Raw genomic sequence first — 15,438 nt, forward strand, 5'->3', positions numbered from 1 at the left:
CCAGCAGGTGATGGCAAAGTTGATTAGACTGCTGATAGTTGCTGTGTAGAAAAGTTTAATTATTGTTTTGTCTATGTTAAATTTTCTTAGCTTTCTGAGATAGAAGAGTTGCTGGTGAATTTTCTTGTATATGTTTTGACAGTGTTCATTCCATTTCAGTTTGTTGTTGATAGTTGTACCTAGATATTTATATTCTTCTCTTGTTCTATGGTTTGGTTATTTATCTGAATTTCTGCAATATGGTCTTTGTTTTTCCTAAAATCAATAATCATTTCTTTAGTTTTCTGAACATTTAAAATTAGAAAGTTATCTATACACCATTGGTAAAAGGTGTTAATTGTTGAATGGTACATATTTTCGTCACCTGCAATAAGGCCAATGATTGCTGTGTCATCAGCAAATTTTATGATGGGAGTGTCAGCTGATGAGCTCTGAATGTCATTTGTGTATATGGTATACAAAACTGGTGACAGGACGCACCCCTGCAGCGCTCCAGTGCTAAGTTCTCTCATGCTTGACACATGCCCATTCACTTTTACATATTGTGGGTGTTTGATAAGAAAGTTTAGAATCCAAGCTTGTATGTTTTTGCTAACGTCCAATTCAGAAAAACTATTCACATAGTTTGCCTTTGAGAGGGTATTCCAGGGCCAGTTATGACTAAGCTGGCAGACACACAAATAGTCAAAAGATTTAAAAGATAAATACTGTATTTTGTGAAGCAATTTTTAAGTGAGAGCCACTATTTTCAATTTTTTTATTTTTTTTTTATTTTGTCAGTCAAAATTTTTATTATTGATTTTTCCTGGAATCTTGTCTTGAAATATTAGTGGATTTTTTTTCCCAGCACAATTCTGAAAGTTTATCAGCCACTTTGCATATGGAAAACTGGTTTTCTACTGAGACAAGGTCCAGTTGATATAAAAGCATCTCTACATAGATATAAAGGAGGAGAATTTGACAGTAAGAAAAATTGTATGTTAAAGTATATATATTTTGCACTCATTTGAAGGCAGTGAAAAGAAATTGCACAATTTTTTAAGTTATTCTGATATGCAAGTTTAAAACTTTTTTATGACTTTAGATTGATGAAAAATATATTTCCCAGGAACTGCTGTTCTAGTTGTGTCTGCAAGAGTTGTGGATTTTCATAAAAGTGCAACTTCTGAAAGTGGGGAAGAAACATCGCCATCAAGCCAGTACATCAGACATGTTATGTTTGCTTGTTTGAGACAAGTTCTGCTTCTTGTTGATAGTGTCTTTCAGAAAGTTAAAGTCTATGGTTGTGTAAGAGCTTAACTTTTGGTTGTAAAAAACTCTTAAATTATCTTGAATTGTTGAATTAATTTTTTTTTTTGTTTGCTTCAAAAATGCTGCTCAAGATATTTAATTTTTGTTTTAAATTAAGAATATAAATTAAGTATAATGTGCAGGTTTAGCTACAAAATGTTTTGTTTCAAATTAGCCTGCTTTAAGAATTTTTAATTCTAAATCTTGAATAATGTGTTAAGTTTTAAATTAGAATATGGTAGTAGACTGTATAAACTAATGATTGCATATTGTAGCCTACAGCATAATATTTTGAATGTTTTAATTTCAGATAACATTACCTTGCCCAGAATGTGCAGGTCACAGTACTGAAGGAATAATCAGCATTGATCAAACTTGGCATCTGTTTTACTACATTGGTGTTGCTCACAAACACAGACATTGTAAGCAACATCCTCATGTGAACCCAGTTTATTTATGTGATGCAATGGAAGATCTGGGAGGTATTTGCCTTCATTTTTCATTTAAACTAAATTGAATATGTTTGCTTCCATTCTTCCAATTTTCTGGGTGCATTTCATTTTCAGAAGGCAGAGTTGTTCCACTTCATAATTATCCTTACCACATTGATGCTGCAAAAGTATATGAAGATAGAGTTAGATCACGTCGACATCGCCACCTGGATCCACCAGAAAAGTAAAAAAATTTTTCTCCTATGTATGTCAATGACTAACATTAATTATATAATATATTAAGCAGAAAGTAAATCTTATGTATGTATGTATGTCCCGCATAGAAATCAAATATATATAGAGAGAACTAAATGAATTTAAACTCTTTTATGTTGGAACATATATGCTGCTTAATATCGTTCTTTACTATTGCCAGTGTCTTTGAATAATTCTTCGTTTAGATTTAGTATTGCTGTTATATAACAGTATAGCTGCCTAGTCATGAGATAATCCTTTGTACTGATGTGAGTGAAGGACCAGAGTTTGAACTCTGCCTGCCTTTATCCTCTGCTATTCTGTAGGAGTTTTGAGCTAGGACATAAAAGATATTGTTTTCTTAGGGAATGTTGGAAATATATAAAACAAAATAAATAAAGTAAAACTAAGACATCTCAACTCTTTTATACTTACCATGTTTTATACATCTCCTGTCACTTGTAATTTCATATTAACAAAATATGGGAGCACAAAAATCTTCTAGATTACAACCTTCACACACAAAAGACATTGAACTAGAGCCTGCTTAGCATACTACAATATAAAAGACACATGTTATTAAAGCCATAAAAAAAATAGCCTATTCATTAATTGAATTAATGTTTTACAATTTTATCAGATGTTATTACTGTGGGAGCCAGTTGGATATTCCATGTTTACATTGTCATATGTGCTTCAGATGCACAGAACTCTTTGCTGTAAGAAGTATTTAAATTATAGATTTAAATTAAAAAAAAAATGTTTTATTTCATGAATTTTGCTTGCTAGTGTTGATATTCTAAGTATATTTTCTTTATTGGAAAAAAATACAATTTTTGAGTGTTTTTAAAAAAAATATAAATGGTTCAAAAGTTGATCAGGCAGAAGAAAATTTATATTATTAAAAAAACTGAAGTTTTTTATGTTTTAAATAGAAATTTGCCAAGATTGTTCAGCCTGGATTCATAACATCCAAGTCTTTTAAAGTTCAGAAGTTCCATGATGGAGAGATGCAAGATGATGAACGTATAGTCAGCAACACCAAAGGTTCTGTATATTTTTATAAAAAGGGTCACAGAATGCAGTTGTTGCCAGTCATGACTCCCTTCTATTGGGATGAAGTTTTTATTACTATCCTAAAGGGAGCTAACTTTTTTCTTCATTTAACCTTGTAAGTATTTCATTGAAAATAATATTTTTGTTTAAAATTAACAAAATATTACTGAAATAGACTTTTTTTTTCTAGTTTATCTATACAAATGAAAAATATGTTTACTTCACAGTGGCACAGGCCAAAGATTAGAATACCATGGCCTTGCAGGAGCATTAGTTGATCAACATGGAGTAACTCATCAAAATGAAATGTGGAAAAGCAGGGATGCCAATCTTGTCAACATCAAATTAGAATCAGTTGAAGTAAAAACAAAATTCTAACTAGGTTTTTCTTTAGTTTTCTGATCAAGTAAAAAAATCACTAGATTCAATCTACTTTCATTCCTATTAAAAAAAGATATTTTAAAATTATTTCATGCTTTCTTCTATTTTTTGTTGTTTGTATTTTTGTGTACAACATACCTGGAGTTCATGTTTTGAAATAAGTGCTAATGATATTTATTATGTGGAATATCTTCAGCTTGGTAAGAGAGTGAGAGTCTCCATGTATTTGAAAGGCTTGAAAGTGTTGAGTGAGGAGATCAATGGCTGGAACATGAAACTGGACATACATTCAGAGAAAACTGGAGTTTATGTCATCAATACACCTGGAATAAAAGTAGGGAACATTTGTAGTTCTAACAATTAGCTCCATTAAAAATGATAAAAAAGATACAGTTCAAGTATTTGGAAAAATTGTTTACTTTAGAGTTAAGAAAACAAAATAATAATTAGTATTCAGTTTGTTTTATTTTACCTAAGCCATCATTCTTTGAGATGTGATTCTGACTTTATCAAAGCTACCTTCTAGCAATTTTTTTCTCTGTTTCTGTCAGATAACCTTTTAAGGATAAAATATTTGAATCTTTTATATTATTGCCTTTTTGTTGCTCATTTTTTTAAATACTAGGTACTGTGTTTTTTAGAAAATGTTTCCTAATATGGATAAAGGGAGCTCTCCATAAAGTTTCCTTTCTAAAGGGGGGGGGGGTTGGGGTCAGTGTCTTGTATGGGCTTCTTGGTAAAGAATTAGGGTTTTCAAAAGAAAATTTTTTTTTGTACCCCTAAAAATTTTTCTGAAAGCACATTGTAATTTCAAATGATATTATCAGTATGTTCTAAGTTTTTCATTTCATTGAAATATTAACAGCATGAATAAACAAAGTTGTCTTTTTTATATTTCATGCCAAAGCACAAAATGAAAACAAATTCTATTTCAGATGGGCTGGCAGTCTGATGACAATAAATTTATGACTGGAACTACATTAGAAGTATCAGAAGATCCTAAGACAATACACCAAGCTTTGATTCTAGAGAAATCTCCAGAAGGTTATCTTACATTAGGTGTGTACATTTACAAAACTGATTAATGAAAATATTTTCATATAAAATGATTAGGAGATAGAGGTTTCTAGAAAGATTCTAACTTTTTAAAAAGAATGACTGCTTTGGATATTTGATTAAAAGATTTTATACTCTGCTCATTTTTTATTAGATAAGTAAACTGTTTAATTGAACTTTGCAATATTCAGATCGGATAACATTTTGAAAAATTGTAATTTTTATAAAATGGCAACAGTAAAACTATAAATTATAAAGAAAATTTTAAATTATAATATTAAATGGTTTTAGAAAGTAAAAATGACAGAATGTGGTGTATAACTGTTTATTCTTTTTGTGTGTTTATCTTTGAACATCAGTTTACATTCTAATTCACTCAGTGTCAAAACTTAAAATTACAAATTAAAGAAGTCCTAAGTTGACTTCAAATGAGGGTATTGACCTTTTATCTTATGAAGTTTATCAAATTTATGTATAGTAATATAAAAATACTCAACAAAGCCAAGCATTAAAAGAAATGTTTTAAAAGTTTGCAATTTACCTGGTAACTCAAATTAGTATAGTATCTTAAACAATGAATATCCTCTCTGATTTACTTAATAGTAAACATATAAAAATGCCATGAAATGTTTATCTTGAAGTTTGTGAATACAATCAGGCCTTGTACTTAAGAAAAAATCATTGATTTACATCCTTCATTAACAAAAGTTTTAAAGAATGGATAAAGTAACCAAGCAACTAGAAAATAAAATATAAAAGAATTATCTGAATTTTATTTATAAAAGAATTATCTGAATTTTATTTTTCATTATAGATATGAATAATAAACAGAAACAGTATGTTTACACAAGCCCACAGTTGATACCCATGGGTACAGCTTCAGCTTTACAGGCAACTCTAAGTAGCACATTGCCAGCTGGTAAATGAAGTAGCAGATTAATAAAGAAACTAACTTTTTAAATAGCTATTATACATGTTTTGTTTTAATACTTAAATAATTATTTCATTTACATTATCTCACGTTATCTCATTTTTTTCATATATTTATTTTCTATCATCTGTTATGTTCAGGTATGACACAAGAAGGGTTGGAAAATTTCAAAAGTCCAGTACCTTTGTGGTCATTTTTAAAAGTAAGTTCATTTAATAAATGTAGAACACTATATTTCTTCTAGAATTGTGATCAATGTAGTCTAACATCTTCTTGTATTATTTCTTTAACTTTTAATATAACTTAATACAACTTTTACAAAAAATAAAATTTTAAACAAATTAACCAAACAAAAGTAAACCTTTTTTTTATAACAATTTAGTGTAGTCAACTTCTCATCTATCCATCTGTCATGTTTAGATCTTAAAAACTAGAAAGGATCTAGAAAATCATATTTCATGATATTTTAAAGCTTGCTAAGTCCTTGTGTAACATCTACATTTTGACTTCCAAAAGTTGTTTTTTTTTATTAAACATGTAAGCCATTTTTCATAGAAATGCACCTATTTTAAAACTATTTACTATTATGTCTCTGCCAGTCGGATGGTGGTAAAGTGCTTGGCTTTTGAACTGTGGTTCGAATCTCAGTGAAGATTGGGTTTTTTTATTTGCAATTTTAAGGGCGCCTCTGAGTTCATCCAACACTAATGGGTAGCTGACAGTTGGGGAAAGTAAAGGCTTTTATGCTGACCACAGGACACCCTCATTAACCATTGGCCATAGAAAAAAATGACCTTTACATTATCTGTCTATAGATCACAAGGTCTGAAAGGGGAACTTTATGTCTCTGCTAACAAAATGAATTATAAAAACAATAATTACAAAAAAAAATTATATTTCTGATTTCTATTTTAATTAAAAAGGTAAACTTTTTTCATATTACTCTTTAGATTTTTAAAATTAAAATCCATCCCCAAATAATTATTAAATATCTTTACTGTTTGGGCATGTATCCCATAGATCACAGTTGATGAAATTATTATTGAACATAATTTTTATTTCACTAATCTACATTTACAGTCTGTTTTTCAAAGAAAGAATTGTGTATTTTGCATATATATATTTTTTGTCTGTGTATTTTCAAAAAATCTACTTTTTTAATTAGTATCAGGTCCCTTGTGAATTTGAAAGTCTATTGAGGAACATTGATGACAAACAGCTGAGTTATCCCTGTATAAAAATGGAGTTTCCATCAGGTATTAATTAAAATTTAATCAGTTTGTTTTATGCTGAAAGTTGATCTATATTTTTAAAAAAATATTTGAATTGAAATACTTGGTATTTTTATGTTGCTCTTCAGTTTACTTTTTTTTTTTTAATACTGATAATGTTTGTTTTAATTTCTTAATATTTCTGTTTAAAAACTGAGAGTCTTTCTTTCTATTCAGATAATAATCTGCATATACTCAAGATACGAAGTGAACTTTTGTTCACTGATAAAGACTTTCATAGCATTTATTCTGTACTTTAATCTGTACTTTCTAAATGACTTTACAATATTTGAATTCTTTTTCACTTCCTAATATCAGCATGAAGATTTACAAATTTTCAATCATTTTGATGTTCATATGGGTCTATTAATCTCTTTTAAATAAAAATTGTTTTTATGAATTTTTAGAAATAATGATTCACTTTTTTTCATTGTTTGTTTGAAGAGATATTTCATGTTAGTTTTATATAGCAAACAAGTTCATCTGAGAGACAGCATTGAAAAAATTATGTTTACAGATGGTAGTTGGAACTTTCCCAGTAAGTACAACTTAGTAAAATATTGTTGCATCTCTACTTTTCTCATTTTCTTATGCTATTCATAGAAAAACAGTCATCACAAACTGAAACGACTTGAGAAATCCAATTCAAAGTGCACATGTACATTCATTAACTATGGGAGATAACAAATTAACACTGTACATAGGTATCAATTGCTGTACAATCACTGAACTGTACTTGACTACTGTACTGTACCGAACTAAACCTACAAACTCAACTCTCTTCTTATATAAAGTCTCTAAAAGCTTCTGGAGATCACCAGAAACACCTGCTGCAACTCCCTTCAAGAAGATCACCTGATCTTATCATGGGCCATCTGCATGCTGAGTGTTTTATCATGGGCCATCTGCATGCTGAGTGTTTAAAACATTTGTGTTCTTAAATGACAATACCTCAACATGCTTGACCACTTGTGCTAAGCTTACTTTGTCACATGTAATGGCCGGTGATACATGACCCTACCACCAGGACATTTAAGATATATTCAATAAACAATGCCATGTAGACTTTGAAAAGTATAGCAATTTTTTTCATTTTGAAATGGCAAACATTATTACTACAATAATACAGTAAAAAAAGGTTTTAAAAATATTTTTTTATATTAATTATACCATATATTGTAAAAATATTTTTTTTCTACCAAAGGAAATGTGTATAGACTTTTAATATTAATTTGGCAATATTTACAGTGACTGCTCTTCTCCTCTTACCTGCCAATTTTTCAAAAGAAGATCTTTTGGTGTGTTCTCAGAAAAGGCTTTCAAATGGCTTTAAGTTACACCCACTGTGTTGCTTTAGAGGTAGGTAACTATTTTTTTACCTGTTTATCTTTTTTAACAATTAAAATATCTGTACCATACTTAAACACTTTTAATCATGACTCTCTTTTCAGCTGATGTCAATACCGTAATGTCTGTAGGTCCAACAACTCCACAGCTAGAGACTTTAGAATGCTTCCATAATGTTCACCTGGTGGATAACTCAGGCTTTGAGCCAAAAATTTTAAAGAAAGAAGAAGCTTCTGACACCAACATATCAACTTGGTTTGATATTTTTTTAAAAGATCACAAATCAAGCCTTGTAATACTGTGGGCTTGGATGATTCTGTTACTACGGCTGCAGCATGTAATTTGATTATCTTATCAATTTGTTTTTTTTCAAAATTCCAGATATCTAATTAATTTTAATTTAACAATGGGGATGTGATGACAGAATGATTGGCTAATTAAATATCTTATGTTTAAGCTACTGTTTGAACTTTTTATATTGTATTTTGAGAATAATCCTGATTGGCTGACTGCCAAATGGGAACATTTAAAAAAGTGATTTGGTTTGTAACATAACATTTTTGTAAAACCTTTAACACATTGATAAAAAGACTCCACATTATGAGTCCATTAAAATCACTTCTTTGTGAATGAACTATCAAGAATAAAATTGTGCTTTAAGACTAAGACTAAGACTGCTTTATTGATCCTTACGGAAATTTGTTGTGATTACAAGGACTCGTTTCTCATATAAAGACAACACAACAGAAAAATACACATAAATACAACAGATAACATAAAGAGTTCATTCAGCGACTACACACAGGTATCTTGGTGCATTTCATGTTCCCTGATCAATGAGTGGCGGTGATAGAGTCTGACCGAGTGAGGTACGAACGAGTTTTTGTACCGCTCCGTTCTTGTTTTGATTGACAGCAGTCGCCCACTTTGTGACGACCTGGCGTAGTTCTGATGGAGCGGGTGGCCGTTGTCTTCCAAGATTTTTTCGATTTTTCTTAGGCATGTTTGTTCAAAAAGTTCCTTTAAATGTGGTAATGTTGTGAGTGTAATTTTTGATGCTTTTTTAATGATGTTTTCTAGACGTTGCAACAGTTTAAATGAGGCGTTGCCTTGCCAACAACTTATTATGTTTGTTTTGTTTATTACAAAACTTCCCAGCAATCTTTTGACTACTTTAAGTTTTACTTTTTAATTAAATAAAAATATTATTTAATGAAATAAAAAATTGCTCAAATTGTTATTTATTTTTTGACTCTATCAATTATTTGTTTATCAAAAGTAATGTACATTTTTGTTTTTTCTATTTAGGATTCATTAACACAAGTTAATGAACTTATATCTCACATACACAGTTCTGAAAGATTGTCTCCTGTGGAGGTAAATGCAGACTTTGATTGGTTAAGCTTTTGACATATTTAAAAAAAAAAAAAAAAGAAAAATGAGAATTAGAAAAAAAAAAAGAATTATTGGATCTATATGTATGCATTAAAACACAATAAAAAAAATATTCTAACAAACAGTTAATTTTGAAATTTAATATGAGGTAAATTTTTTTTTACATTAGAATTCAATAAAAAGATGAAAAAACATCTTTTTATCAAACTATCTTTCTAAGAGATACCGGTACATATTAGTGTATCTTATTCATGGCAAACCAGTAACACAGACTAAAAACGCAAAATACCTAGGTGTTATAATAAATGAAAAACTGTCATGAAATCCACATATTGATGAAACTACAAAAAAATCAAATAAAGCATTAGGATTTATTAAAAGAAATTTCTATAAATCAAATAAGAACATAAAACTAAAATGTTATTTAACCTTGGTTAGGCCAATAATAGAATATGCATCCTCAACTCAAGAAAACATTAAGAAACTAGAACAGACACAAAATAGAGCAGTGCGATTCATAACAAAGGAATATTCACATTTGACTAGAGTAACACCTTTAGTAAAATCACTAAATTTAGAAAGCCTTCAGGACAGAAGGCTCAAAAGTAAAGTAGCAATCATACATAAAACACTGAACCATAATCTTCAAATACAAAACCAAAATTGAATAAAATACTCTGAAAGACACAAAGATAAAGGCACATTCCTCGTCCCATATGCTAGGACAAATTTGTACAAATACTCCTTCTTCCCTAGTGCTATTAGAGCATGGAATGGGTTGCCTGAGCTAGCCAGGAAAACCAGTGACTTGGCAGAATTTAAGTCATTGGTTAATATGCATGACTAAACGCATGACACGTAGGACGTAATCATCTTCTTTTTTGAAGTAACGTCTGTATTATATAAGAAGATAAGATAAGATAGTGTTGCAGACTTTCATACTGTTATGTTAGCCATCATTGAACTGAATTTTTAAGATAAACAAAATATCTTTTTTTTTTTTTTTGTAAAACACAGGTTACTGAAGGTGTAAAGCAAATAGCACATTTTTTATCTCAAGTTATGTATTTAAATCTTGGTAAAGATTTTAATTTTGCTCAGTCTTTATCAGACATGGCAGTAGAGGTAAGGCATTATAAGTATGTTATAAAATATTCATTTTATATCATTTTTACCTTTTCTCCAAATTACTTTTTTTTTTCATGAATTGTGAATTGTGTGAGGCTAATTAAAAAAATGTTGCTTAAGTATTCAATTCATGAATTATATAACCTTTAATATAATTAAAGGAAATAAATGAATATAACACATTGTAATATAATACAATGAAGGCATATCTCTTAATCCAGCATCTAAAGGCTCTTACAAGTTTGCATGGAGAAATGCAAGGCTTAGTCAAAATGTCACCTCCGTTCCTCGAAGAGTTTTTACTAATGTGTGAATCTCATCAAGCTAGTTGGCAAGTCAGCAAAAGTCTGAACCAATTTTCCAGAATCCCTGGATCATACTGCCAGTTTATATATTCTTTGAATCTCAGTGGAAACAATTTGACAGACATTCCTGCAGATCTATTCATTTGTAAGTACCCTGTTTCAGACTTAGTGATCTATGGGACAGATCATGTAAAGGTGATATTTTTCTGTGGCCTAGAGTTAACGAGGGTGTCATGTTGCCAGAACCAAGACCAACTGCCTCTACTTTTCGTCAACAAATGTCAGGTACCCATTTGAGCTGGGTGGACTCAGAAGCGCCCTAAAGGTCCTGAAAACAAAATCCCAATCTTCACCAGGAGCCCTTGGTTTGGAAGCCAAGCTATTTACCAATCTACCACTGCACCTCATAGTCTTTAAATATTAGTCACCCTTTTCAATTGTTTGTTTGTTTTACAAGTTTTAAATATTCCACCAGAATTTAAGTTATTATAACCTCCTAGCCCAAACCTCCCGCATGACAGATGGGGATGACAACAGGCATGGTTTGAACCCAGGACTATAAAGAGGACAGTCCATGGTACACATCCAGGCAGTCATCCATCTCCTAAATGATTTTATATTCCTTTGTGTTCATTAAATTGTTTGAAAATAGTGTCTTGACATTGTCTTGTCTTTATCTTTTCAGACAACAATAATTGCTATACTTTTTTTTTTCATAGCTGCTAGAAACATGAAAGATATAAGTTTTACTGATAACAAGCTGGAGTTACTACCGCCTGAAATAGAACACTGTAAACAGCTTATGACTTTGTGTGTCTCAGGGAATCACCTAAAAACTTTACCCAGCACTCTTCAGAACTGTCAAGATTTAAGTCGCCTAGACATCTCCAAGAATAGTTTCCTTGGTATAAAGTTCTACTTTTAAAAATCAATTAAATTACGAATGGAATGTAATATTAATAAACATAATTCATCTTTTGATGACTAGTTTATTCTCTCGTGCCTTACAGAATTTCCTGAAGTGGTTCTCAAGCTCAAGAATTTGGTTCGCTTATATGCACAGCATTTATTATTAAAATCTCTTCCTGAGAATATTGGTGATCTCTGCAATCTTGAAATTTTAGTGCTAAATGGTAATTGTCTGACAAGCTTGCCTTCCAGCTTGGGCAAGCTCCAACAACTAAAAGATCTGTGTTTGAATGGAGTCTGTTGGATCAAAAGTCGCAGCAATGGTTTGTTGTCTAAAGATCATTTTGAAGAATTTTTGTCAAACAACAATCTTCATCCATGGCTTGACAGACATCTTCAGGTAATGACATTTTTAAACACATTTCTCTCATCACTGTATAGCAAACTAATTTTAGGTTTCCAGAGTGAAAAGTGTTTGCTCAGAAACAAATACATTTTACATCATCTACTAGGTTTTGAAGGTAACTACCTAACTACTTTAAATGTGTGTTCCCCTAAATTTATTACTTTAAAAAAATGTAATCATTATTTTTCAACTACTAAAACCAGATTTTTAAAATTATTAGAATAGCTAGTAATATATTATTTTTCATTTTGAAGCAATAGGCACTTATTTATGTTGTTATTATTGTTTTGTTTTTTTTCATTTTAGGATAAAACAAACATTTTTCAACTTTTTGATGAGGATACAAATGGGACTCTTGACAGCAAAGAGATCGGAAAGTTGAATGCTATAATATTTTATATTTTCCCTCGGTTTGGACATCAAAGAAAAGAAGCACCTGGTAATTTTTTACCCATATAAAAAAATGAAAATATGTCATTTGTAGAATAAATTGTCATGAAAATTTATTGCATTTTTGCTTAAAACTTAACATTCATTATCTATGTATTGACAAGAACTTGGTTAGTTTATTTTGCTAATTACTTGAAACTAATGACTGTTAAGCAAATATATTGAAGCTCTAAATTTTACTCATAAAATTATTTTTTTCTTTCATTAGATGATGATACACCTTGTGGATTTCCTGAAGTTATATTTGAGCTAAAAAATCTCCAGTATTTGTCATTTCAGTATCAGGGTATAACACAGGTTCCTGAAGATATAAGAAAATTAACTAAACTAACCACATTACATTTAGGAAACAATCCAAATTTGTTGACTATTTCTGCACATATTGGAAGCTTGTCATTGAAAAGTAAGTTCTGGAACATTTTATTCACATTTTTATGCATGAAATAATTTGTTGAATAGTGTAATAGATTTCTTGAAATTATGTAAAACTAACAATTAAAACTAAATTTTAAGAAATCAAATTCTGTAATTAACTTTATGAATATATTTGTCAAAAATTGTATTAATATTGTCAAAAATTTTAAAAATATCTTTTCAAAACTTATAAAATATCTTCTGTCAAATACTGTCTTGATCAAACAGGACTTGAACTGGAAGCATGCTCTCGACTTAAAACACCACCAAAAGAAATTCGAGCAAAAGGTTTTGTCACCACTTTTGCTTATCTAAAGCGACTGCTCACAGGCTCTGTATCCTGCAAAAGAACCAAGCTTATGCTTGTTGGATTAGGAGGGGCAGGAAAAACTAGGTCATTCATTTTTTTTCAGTATATATATTATATTTCTCAGGGTTACCAGTTTTGTAAAGTGTGGTTTTATAGTAGTCTTAATAGCTTGCTTAAGCATGAGATTCGTGGTTTCATTGATTATAAACAGTTAAATTAATAACTCTTATATTTGTGATCTTGGAAGCTTATAAGGAAAGATCCTATAGGGAAAGAAATAAAAGTGCTACTATCTTAAAGCTGTTTAAGACAAATAAAGCAGCACACACAATAATATCATCTAGAAGTAAAAAGATGATATCCTCATTACTTCCCTTTACCAATTTGACATTTTTTCTCCAACAAAATTGATCTACAGTAAAACCTCTATTTTGTATTTATGCACGGACTTTATTTATTCCACTATCTTGGAAATCACAACAATGTCATAAGTAAAGTTCCCATTTCAGACTTGCGATCTATAGGGCAGATGATGTTAAGGTCATCTATTTCTTTGGCCAATGGTCGATTGGCCATTACAACAACCAACTGCCTTTACTTTTCCCCAACTAATTTCAGGTACCCATTAGAGGTGGGTGAACTCAGAACGCTCTAAAAATCCTGAAATTCAAAATCCCAGTCTTCACCGAGATTTGAACCCAGGACCCCAGGTTCAGAAGCCAAGCACTTAACCATTCAGCCACACTTACTCTACATATATTTAGATATGCTTCAGTTTAGTCAGATTTAAGTTAATTAAAAGTAGGCTATTTTTTTTTTTAAGTTTGTATCTTTTGAATGTAAAATAAAAGCTGACAATTTCTGTTGTTGAACAGTTATTGTCTTTTCTTTTAGTCTTGTGAAGGCTCTTCTAAGTGACAACAAAAAAACACCACCTTCTGTTGAACAAGAAATAACAGATGGTAAGAGTAAAAAAAATTGATTTAGTTATTAGTAAACTAATTGGGATTTGGTTCAAGACCATTTTTTGGCTATAGTATAGAGACATACACATGCAATATGTCTTTATCAGGCATTGATATTTGTCATTGGACTGTGCCAACCAATGAAGGAGAAATCACTTACAATGTATGGGACTTTGCTGGACAGACTGTTTACTACAATACTCATCAAGTAACAATACACATAATAATCGATATCCTTAATGTTATTTAATATTATATTACAGTAGCAAAAATATTAAATTTGCTATTACTTAATAGATATATCAGATTGTAGATTTTTCAAATGTTTATTCTTTTTTTTTTTTCTTCTCCTGCCAGTTTTTCCTGTCAGACAGAGCAATTTACTTTCTCTTGTGGAACATTCGTTTAGGACACGAGCATGCTGGATTACAGTTCTGGCTTAATTCTATTTCAGTCCATGCACCTAAAGCTCCTATATTTGTCATTGGGACTCATCTTGATCAAGTATGAACTTAACGATAATTCATATGCACAAAATAGTTTTATAGTCATGTATTCAACACTTTACAGAAAGTATTATTAAAGTTCCTGTATGTTTTAATTAAAGGTTACATTAATAATACTAATTTATTTACTATTATTAAATAATTTACATTTCTGAAAATAATTAATTATATTAAACAGATGTCAAAATTAGAACTGCCAAAAGAGGAGCTTCAGCATCAGTATAATCAAATCTGTGGCTTTCATTTTGTGTCTTCATACACAGGACAGGTAATTATTTTCTACATTTATTACTAGATTTCACTATCTATTTTCATACTTAAGAGCAGATAAATTTCTTGTTTTAAAATTGTTTACTTTTTATTTGTGCAGAACATTTTTTTTTGCAAATTGTTCTCAGTTTAATTTGAAAAAATGAACAATACATTTCTTTTATTAATAATCATTTAAGGGCATTCAAGAATTGCAAGATAGAATGATTGAAGTAACATTACAGCAACAATATATGGGAGAAAAAATCCCTGGTGTCTGGCTCAGTTTTGAGGAATCTATTAAAAGGTTTTTATTTGCATCTAAATAAATGTGAACCATCAATAAGGTTGCGATCAAATTATTATCTGATACTCATAAAGCT

The 15,438-nt window shown here is 30.2% G+C and overlaps 1 protein-coding gene across 3 annotated transcripts in view; it reads left to right on the forward strand.

Annotated features, from left to right (window-relative positions):
- The window catches only part of LOC106053574 (uncharacterized), a 38,894-nt gene that overhangs the window by 9,917 nt on the left and 13,539 nt on the right, over positions 1-15,438 (forward strand). For all 3 annotated transcript variants that reach the window (XM_056007750.1, XM_056007745.1, XM_056007758.1), the window contains exons 17-44: positions 848-963; positions 1,109-1,287; positions 1,601-1,772; positions 1,857-1,965; positions 2,617-2,695; positions 2,912-3,147; positions 3,260-3,392; positions 3,610-3,747; positions 4,349-4,472; positions 5,284-5,388; positions 5,541-5,602; positions 6,566-6,656; positions 7,132-7,209; positions 7,920-8,030; positions 8,123-8,355; positions 9,327-9,395; positions 10,431-10,538; positions 10,763-10,991; positions 11,566-11,751; positions 11,857-12,155; positions 12,468-12,600; positions 12,820-13,014; positions 13,254-13,419; positions 14,230-14,297; positions 14,408-14,508; positions 14,658-14,804; positions 14,985-15,074; positions 15,256-15,362. In XM_056007750.1, coding sequence (XP_055863725.1) covers positions 848-963; positions 1,109-1,287; positions 1,601-1,772; positions 1,857-1,965; positions 2,617-2,695; positions 2,912-3,147; positions 3,260-3,392; positions 3,610-3,747; positions 4,349-4,472; positions 5,284-5,388; positions 5,541-5,602; positions 6,566-6,656; positions 7,132-7,209; positions 7,920-8,030; positions 8,123-8,355; positions 9,327-9,395; positions 10,431-10,538; positions 10,763-10,991; positions 11,566-11,751; positions 11,857-12,155; positions 12,468-12,600; positions 12,820-13,014; positions 13,254-13,419; positions 14,230-14,297; positions 14,408-14,508; positions 14,658-14,804; positions 14,985-15,074; positions 15,256-15,362 — 3,864 coding nt within the window. The remainder of the gene's footprint in view (positions 1-847; positions 964-1,108; positions 1,288-1,600; positions 1,773-1,856; positions 1,966-2,616; positions 2,696-2,911; positions 3,148-3,259; positions 3,393-3,609; positions 3,748-4,348; positions 4,473-5,283; positions 5,389-5,540; positions 5,603-6,565; positions 6,657-7,131; positions 7,210-7,919; positions 8,031-8,122; positions 8,356-9,326; positions 9,396-10,430; positions 10,539-10,762; positions 10,992-11,565; positions 11,752-11,856; positions 12,156-12,467; positions 12,601-12,819; positions 13,015-13,253; positions 13,420-14,229; positions 14,298-14,407; positions 14,509-14,657; positions 14,805-14,984; positions 15,075-15,255; positions 15,363-15,438) is intronic.

This window comes from Biomphalaria glabrata, chromosome 1 (genome assembly GCF_947242115.1).
Source record: "Biomphalaria glabrata chromosome 1, xgBioGlab47.1, whole genome shotgun sequence".
NCBI classification, from domain to species: domain Eukaryota; kingdom Metazoa; phylum Mollusca; class Gastropoda; family Planorbidae; genus Biomphalaria; species Biomphalaria glabrata.